The sequence below is a fragment of the Fulmarus glacialis genome, unplaced genomic scaffold (assembly GCF_000690835.1).
Source record: "Fulmarus glacialis isolate BGI_N327 unplaced genomic scaffold, ASM69083v1 scaffold15061, whole genome shotgun sequence".
Classification (NCBI taxonomy): Eukaryota; Metazoa; Chordata; class Aves; order Procellariiformes; family Procellariidae; genus Fulmarus; species Fulmarus glacialis.
In genome coordinates, this window is record NW_009191001.1 from 23,770 (window position 1) to 32,744 (window position 8,975).

At 40.7% G+C, this 8,975-nt stretch overlaps 1 protein-coding gene across 1 annotated transcript in view; it reads right to left on the minus strand.

The window, feature by feature from the left end:
• Positions 1-2,359, minus strand: part of LOC104083141 (glutamate receptor ionotropic, NMDA 3A-like) — a 5,145-nt gene extending 2,786 nt beyond the window's left edge. The window contains exons 1-2 of the mRNA XM_009586529.1: positions 2,316-2,359; positions 1,473-1,546 (exon numbers count right to left, since the gene is read on the minus strand). Coding sequence (XP_009584824.1) covers positions 1,473-1,546; positions 2,316-2,342 — 101 coding nt within the window. The 5' untranslated portion in view covers positions 2,343-2,359. The remainder of the gene's footprint in view (positions 1-1,472; positions 1,547-2,315) is intronic.
• Positions 2,360-8,975: the final 6,616 nt, after the last annotated feature.

Sequence of the window (8,975 nt, forward strand, 5' to 3'; positions counted from 1 at the left end):
GTAATAATATAATTGATTTGAGAGCCCTGGGTCATACCTTGCCATATCAGTGTTCATGACAACCTGGGCACCATGTTACTAGGTGTCTCGAGTTAAATTCACCATAATTCTGTGCAAAGAGCAGCTCAGACCATGAGAAGAGCAAGGACGGTGGGGGTGTGTGCATGCACACACACGTGGGCTGGATGCTTGTGGGCAGAAGTTTTTGGGCAGCAGCACATTTTCAGTCTCAATGTTGAAAGAATATTTGTGTGGTTCTTTTTCTAAGCCATTCTCTGGGGGTCTTAGGGCCATTTTGTGTGATGACATTTTGGCATGCTCAATATCTGGTAAATAATTCAGCTGGTGCTTTTTGTATCATCAAAGATACAGAAAGCCCCCTCCTCTGGAAGACTCTCCCTCTGGCTGAGTTAGTGCCTCAGGTTGTGGGAGTGTGAATGCTACCACCCGGCGAGGAGGGTGTAGGAGGAGGAGATGTTTTGCACCAGCCAGCTGCTCGTGGTACTGCTGTTCAAAGATCAAAAGTGAAGAGTTGCTGTGTACAAGGAGGTGCCACACTATGGGGTTTTGTGGGGCAATAAGATCAAAGAACGAACAGAGGAAATTAATTGCATGCGCTTTTAAATAGTTGTTTGTATATAGGCAGTCTGGAAACTTATAGATATTTACTTCTTACATTTGCTGCCATTAGTGCAGGAATGACAAACTAAACACACCACACGTTTACATACGTGGGTTTCAGTCATGCCAAGTATCTAGCAACAGCCTGGAAGACATTTCTTTTCTATAGTCTGTGGCTGAACTTATCTGTAAAAAAGCAATACTGCTGCCTGTGTCTTTAAAAAAATGAATAGTTTTGAGTTACTGAGCAAATGTATAGTGTCAATAAAATGCCTTGTGTTCCTGGTAGCTATAGATAAGATTGTCTCCTCTTCAGAAGACATAGGCTATGAAAACAAGGCAAGGTTATGACCTACTTTTTTCCTCCAACGAGAGTTGTTTGAGACAAGGGTTTCTGAAAGGAGTGAATTTTCCTCTTCTCAGCTTTCTAATTTCTCACTCTAAAAAATAAGAAGGCTGAAAAAGTTTCTAACATCTATACTGCCTGATCTCTCATTCACTGTGAAGCTATCTCACAGGGCTCTAGTTATCTGCCAGTGCTTTAGTATGTGAATAATTACTTACCTAAAAACAAGGGCAGCAGACTTAACTGCAAAGCCTGTCTTTAGAATGGGGGTGCTTTTATTAGCTGTATGCAAAATCATGAAAGAACAAAATTTCTAGATTTAGTACTGTCTATTGGAAACAATTGATTCATTTCTGCCTCCCTCGTCACTTCTATCTTGTTTCCTTTTCTTTGGTTCTATTATCTTTGGGGTGTATTAGATCCATAAGTAGATACCCAGACACAACATATTTCATTTCAAAGTAATTTTTGTAGTTTGTGTTTTAAGGCATGCAAAACTTCCTACCTCTTTTCTACTCGTTTTGTCTTAGGCTGGCGTTTGTCCTCAATAAATGAACTGTTCAGAGCACGATGCAATCTCTAGAGGGAAAAGAAGAAAATAAATGAGTAAAAGCAAGATTAAGAATAGCTCCATAAATAGGTAAACAATTTGGGCTTTGTGTGATGGACTTGAGCATAAATTATTTCGCACGTTCAAGGATACAAACAATGTCTGTGTTTTGTCATTACAACAGATTTATTTTCCCATAGTTTCCCAAGGAAGGGCAATCTGAAAGGTTGATAAATAGTTTGCAAACAATCCTTGGTTAGAATTCCTCAGAAAAAAAGTGGATCTTGGCAAACTTCATTATTTGCTAAAAGATCTCTTTCACTGTGCTGCCTGCTTTAAACCATGAGAAGCTCTTCCTTTTTGTGCCTTTTGCTGCAAAGTAACCTCTTCTTTAGAGCAAATACCTAGAGCAATTTTATTCCATTATTTTCCCTAGAATAATGAAGGAAGTTACCCACCACTTCCTGCATGTATCAAAAGTTTGGGAACCCATGAGATGAAATGTTCTAGTTAGCCAGTTCAGGATAACAACACTGTTGCTTCTGGTGTCCGGAAGAGTTGTAAGGTTACAAGAGCAAATGGAAAGGTCCCTTCTGTAGGCTTTGCAATTGTTAATATTTGAACAGTTTCCTCTGTGCTTCTCATGCCATCATTAAGGAAGCCTCCTCAAATTCCAGAAGCTGCTGTCACACTTCAAATGCCAATCATCAGAGCCCATACAACCTTTTACACCTTGTTCTTGTCCTGGCTTTCTTTATCAGCCACATGACTTTCACAGGGTTACTTCTGAAAACGTACCTGACTTGTATGGAGCCAGTACTTCATCTTGGATTTCTTCTTGATTCGTGGTAGGATCAGTCTGTACATGATGTGTTCCCCAATGGTAGTAAGAATGGACAAGCCAAACCCAATGCACAACATCACAAAGAGCCCAGAAAAATGCTTGATGCCCATTTGCAGTGTCTGTGAATAAAATCAAAAGGGGAAGTTAATGAAGTAGGCTGTTAGTGTATTTTAACAGATGCTTCCATTTTCTCATTTGGAAATGTGGTCTGACTGAATACACAGTGGTGAAATACTGCAGAATAGTCTAGATACTGTTCACAACAAAACCTTTCTGTGCTGCAGGAAGCTCGGTGTTCAGTCAGAGCAAAGGACCTGTCATGGCAATGAGAATCAGCTGAAGACAGGGAATTTTTTTCCTCGTGCTGTTTCCCTAATGAGATTAAGTGACGAACACGTACAAGAATCCACTATTTGTGGTGGCTTTGCATTTGTAAAAGCAAATACTGCTTGAGAGAATATAGTCAATGAACTGTAGAGCAAATCCTTCATCAGCAGTGAGCTAAGACCGACTTGATATATTTTCTGGGAATTGATCATTAACTTCCCCTTTTTGTGCTTTATCCTTGATGGAAGGTCATGGAGAAAATGTTTTGTAGTAGTAGCACAAACATGGCACCTCTCCACTCCCTACATTAACAGGACTGTGTTTGTTAGGAAGCCCGACTGCAATTACGAAAAACAGGAACACTCTCACCTTGTTCTGCCAACCCACCCTTTTCATGTAGGGTAGGAAGCCTTTAATTAATTTGAGTCTCTTACTGGCATTAATCATGTTTGAAGACCAAGAAACCATGTGCAGCAGCAATCTGTACCACAAACACCTGCACTCCAATGGGTGGGTCAGGTTTGCATGTTGTATATAATCTTAGTATCTTTATTCTCATGCCTCCATAACTCAGTTACGAGTTTATCAATAACAAATACAATAATTACTGCCCATAGACTACTTTGGAAATATTTCCAAGAATACAAGTTCTACTTGTGCCTTTCTACTAAAGAATGTTATTCCCCGTGTCAGAAAAAAAAGAGTAGAAAATTGCTTGGGTAGGGTGTTTGTCAGGGGCTGGTATCTGGGATGCTATCTCCCTGGATAATTGACCCGTGTGTTCCTTCAGTTTATTGTTAGTTTGCTGGGTGGGTGGTGGTGGGGACTGTGCTTTGTTATGACTCTAGCTGTGTAATCCAGAAAAGAAACTGGATTTAGTCGAAAGATAAATCACAGAATGTTTGAAAAATCTTGTTATGAGGCCATTTTAAGCCAAAGGGTTGATTAGTGATGAGTCCATTGAAGTTGAAGGTTTGGAAGTCCTTTTGTGTACTTTTGTTGGGTGATTGCGAGCGATTCCTCTACTCTGTGGTTTCCATATTTGATTTCTGTTCTTTAAAACACAATTATATGAGATAGCATATCACAGATTTTTTAACAAGAACAGAGCTTCAGCAATCTAGCAGAGTGAGAACTTTTGCATGTGGCACTGGCAATGAACTCTTATTTTGGGGGTTCTCTGCCAAAATCAACCTGCTTGCCCCAAAGCGCACTGAGCAGAATTTTTAGGAACAGAATTTTTGTACCAGTGAATAAACACTTCAAGGATGTTGAAGGGTATAATGGGGGTGTAAAAGCAATTTCTAAAGAAACTTACTGCAGTCTGAAAGGACAGTGGAAAACCACAATAGAATGATTCTGGAGTAGAAGGGTGTCAGAGTCTTGGCACAAGGGTTTTCTGATGCTGAGAGTGCATCAGTTCAACCTAAAAGCAAAACTTCCCTCTCAGCATCCAAATTTCTTGTTGGCAAGAGCCTGTTGTCCCATACTTTGTCCTTCCGGTTAGGGGCACAGGAGGGCGACACAAAAATGACAGGTGGTAATGCTTTAAACCACTCAAAAACCAGTGTTTGACTGGAGGTCTGTGTTACCTGGCCTGTTTCTTTTAACAAGCAGTGAAGCCCAACTTTTAGCCCAGGTAGCATAAAAGCAGAATGAGGTCCCACATCTGACATTTTTCTCAGAAGTCTTTAGAGCCAGGACCTCAGTATGACTCATCTCTGAATTCAGCATATCTAAGTATCTATAAGAAGCAAAAAACTGCTATCCGTACTAGCTGAACGTACCAGTTAAATGTGCTTTTGCTAATTCTCCAAGAAGTATTAATGCAAATCAAGGGCAAGTATGAAACAACTTCCTTAGACATGCAGAGTTAACAGTAAATATAAGAATAAATTGAATGAGAAATAGAATAATAATTTAAATGGAATAGATTTGCTCAATCATCTGAAGAACACACCTATATATATACTCCCTGCTGTTTGGTGTCATACAGAGTGACAGTCTATGGGTGGGCATTGCCGTAAACTCACTTGGTGGCAGGAACCAGTGAATCAGCTGGGTGAAGGTCCTTTTGCTTAACTACTTGAGAAGTAGTGCAGAAGTCCCCAAAGGCAGGGGAGATCAGTAAGGGGGCCTGATCTGCTAGCGTTAGGTTGCTGTATGGTAGGGAGCGTTTGTATTGTTCTGAGAATAGGAATGAGGTTTAGTAAAATATGATCAAACTCTAGTCATTCAAAAGAATAATAAAAAAAAGAGACACAGTGTCAGTTGCAGTGGGGATTCATGTATGCGTGAGATGTCTCCTCCAGCCTGAGGTCGGTGTTTGATGCCACTCCAGTACTGCTGCAGAGAGAACACTTGGCCAGCTCCTTACATGAAAAATAACTCCCTTGTCTTCAGTAAAGCTGCTCTGATTTATGCTGATGAGGATCTGGCTCACTGTCCTGTCAGCTCTGCAGAATAGTTTTCTACCTTCCCTGGAAGCAGGTGAAAGAAATTCCAGCACTGGCATCTCAGATGCATTTTTCACTTGTAATGGATAGCTTTTGAAATTGTCCCAAACAAGACATCCTTTCCTAGGAAAGGAAATGCCAAAACAAAGCATCAGTAATATTTCACCTGGCAATAAAGAAGATAATGCATTGAAAGAGCTGCCTGATAAAGGCTGCACAGTAGAGGGAAATTTTTGAGACTAAATTAAGTGGGGAAACGAGGTAGGGGAAAAATAATTAGCAGTGTGTCTTGCAGTGTATGGAGTGATTATTTATAGCAATATCAGCCTATTTACATACCTTTGTAAAAAGACAATTTATCAGCTGTTCATAATTACTATAGACATACATGTTAAATAATAAAGGAAACCGTCTAATAGGGGCAAATCTCATTTTCATAGCTTCATGCTGATTGGTATCAGAGCAGCAATCTCTACTATTTATTTTGTAGTTTGTGTATGTATTTGTAGGTGCATATATAGAATATATTTGGAAGGAGCAGCAATAAACTGCTGAATCGCAATAAACTCTGAATCGCTGCTTTCCTCTCTGCTGAAGTGATAGGGGTCAGGTGTGTGTGTGTGTGTGTTAGGTCTTTGCTGGCAATAGAAAACCAACTGATGACTTTCTCTACTGCAATATTTTCTTTTCTTTCTTCTTTTTTTTTTTTTTTTAAGGAATAAAAGCCCATAATGTGGTGTATTTTCTATTAACCCAGGATAAAAATACAGTCCTTGCTCCAACTTTGTAGTCATAAATTCAGCAGGTAGCTCCCTGCATTTTAGGAGATGGAACTCAATTATGCCCATGTGGTTCTGAAGCAATAAGCAACCATAGTCAATCCTGTGATGATTACAGCTAATGGGTGCTAAGCGCTACACTAGCAACAACCTCTAAGTTATTTGCCACTTGCAGATTGGAAATTGGCAGTTTCTGAAAACCAACAAATACAAAACCAGAAGTGGAGGTATCTCCTTTTTTTATGTATCCTTAGAAAGGCTTTTTTGATTTATCAACCCGTATCTGCAATTCCTACCTAAACATTTCCTGCTGTCTCCTCTGTACTTAAATGCTTTTTCTTTGGGCCTTGAAGAGAAGGAAGGGGATGCAGAGAAGAGAGTTTGGTATTTGTGTTCTCTTTGAAGGAGGGAGCAGAGACAAAAAACAGCACTCAGTGATTTCATTATTGGATTTCATGGGCAAAACTCGTGCTTTACTCCCTACTACAAGAGACTGTAAATGCTTTACTCTCCCCGGTTGTAGTGAGAGCAGTGAATAAGCCATCAAATATGCCTGTGGGCCAGCTTTGACTAATTAGAAGCCTCTGAATATTTTTGTGGATACTTTGCAGGCTGGCAGCACAGCACAGGTATTGGTGCTACACAAAAAAAAAAATAGGGATATCATGTGTGTATTAGTTATAATAAGCTATCCTTTTTGATAGCATTTTCCCCGCAAAGATTTTAAAAAGCTTTTCTGAAATCAGGAAGTTAAATTTTGCAGCACCTCTGTGAAGAAGGAATTATTTCCAGCTTTACTAGGGATAAATGGATATGAAGGACAGATTTCTAAACTCACTTGGGCATCTCAGTAGGTTTTCAAAATCCCGATGCTCATGCTTGTATTTAGGTAACTAAACAGTATTAAAACCTGTCCCTGTCTCCAGATCGTGGCATTTCTTGTAGCTGCAGAGACTGTTATTTATTTATTTATTATTCATCCTTATGGCTTTCTGTGCTCTCAAAGAAGTGGCAGCATTGGAGTAGTATGTATTTAATCTCTTTAGGGAGATAATCCTTAGCAAAGACCGGTGACTGTGGCTTTAGGGTTTCAAGTGCCAAATTTTGAGATACTGTAAATCACTGTCTCACATTAGCAAGACAAGTTCCTTTCCCCTCTTGTTGTGAGGAGTTTTGCACAGATCTTGAAAAATACTTCCCTTTGTAATAAATGTTTTTCTTTCGACTCTTGCATTATCCAAGCCCTGTCCATAGTGGGAAGCACAACAATACACATATCATCCGAATTAGGTATTGCGAAGATGTTTGCTTCTGTGGTATTACAGGCTGGTGAATTGGGAATAACAGCTTTGTCTCCTCAGATGTGAACTATTTTTTTCTCCAGTTTTGACACGTGAATCTAAATCTGTTACTCATTTCCAGGAGACTCAAAACATACTTCTCCTGACTCTGTTGTCAGACTCAGTACTCACACTCCTTTCTTCAGGACCATTGTGGAAAATATTATTCTCCCCAGGGCAAGTCCAGATGCCACTGCCTCTTCCCACATTGAGATGACCCCTTTACAATGCAACGTCTGTCATTTTGTGACATCCTTCTTCATAATGTTCCCAGTTCTCCAGTGAGCAAGGGCCAGCTGACAGCATTTGTGCAGACTGAGCAAATTGTTTTGGCAGCAAAATCTTTGTTCTTGTTCTTTGTGTTTGTTTTTCACGCACTGGTAACAAGGTACCGTGAAAGGTGACTGACGGGCGGCTTTTATTTATGAGCACAGGGCAGTTTGTTCCCTTTGTGGAAGTTTGTTCCCTTGACACCTGCAGTGCACCAGAGACAAGCATATAAACCAGAGGTTCAAGGTAACGGCTAGAAAACTGACTGTTGAGTAGTCAGGTGATTGGTGTATCAAAAGAGGAAACTAACTCTTGACCTTTAAGGACACTAGGCAAAACTCAGAGCAGAAAGGCACAATTTACTGGATGACAACTGGATAAAATCACATCAAGATGAATGAGGCACTGTCTGATTGTGCATCCCGGGTGATGCTGAGGCCAAAGATCACCAATTCAGGCACAAGCCATGGCAGGTGAAGTTTAAGCAAGTTCCTTCAAAGACTCCAGAGAAAAGCTGTCAGTGAATCCCACCACTGCTGAGAGAAGAAGAGAGGATAAAAGGACTTTGTCTTTGCTAGGTGTCTGGTCTGGATCAGATGGAAGCTGGTGGCCAATGACTGATCCCCACCATTAGCAGCGTGGAGCTCTCCCTCAGGCACTGGCAGGAGGTGCATGCACTGTGCCTTCCCCAGTGTCACCACCTGTGGAAAGTGATGGGTCTGCAGTAACGGGGTCAGTTTGGGCTGGTGTCATTTGTGTGCTTACATATATTGTTATTGTAAATGTCAGGTTAGATAATGTTTGTGTGAAGCATCAGTAAGTTGTTGGTATTAATAGTTGGGATACTGTTACATAACAACATAGTATTTTTTATTCCATGTATTGGTTGTTATCTGACTGAACTGCCAGTCTATGTGCAAATCAGTCTCTAAGTTCTAAACCTTCAGTTGTCCTGTGACAATTGCAAATGGAGAATATACAAGCCTTTCAAGTGAAATAGAAGAAACAGTTTCAACAATAGCATTTTTAAAAATGTAGCTTAAAAGCTATAAAACAGTCTGTACCCACAGTTAGCTTTTCCCAAAGCCTGACTACTCCCTGGACCAGGAGGGGCCCTTCTCTTTCATACTGTCTTGAGAAACCGCAGTGTGCCAGCTCATCTCCTCTCCACCCTGCCCTGATCATCACTGCCTGGTCTGAACAGTCAAACCCACTGCTAAGTGACAGGCAACTTGCCTGTTCAGGCTATCCACCCTGCCTGCTGTCATAGTGCCTTAGTGCCCTAGCTGTTTTGCTCTATGAGCAGAAAGTTGCAAAGCTGCCAATTCACTGTATTTTGGTTCCCAAAAATGCCACAGAAAGAAAGAATTTGCAGCTCCTCCTGAGGTTGGGTGGAGCTAATGTGCTGGAGAGGAAAGTCCTAGGAGTCTGGCTCCTGCTGA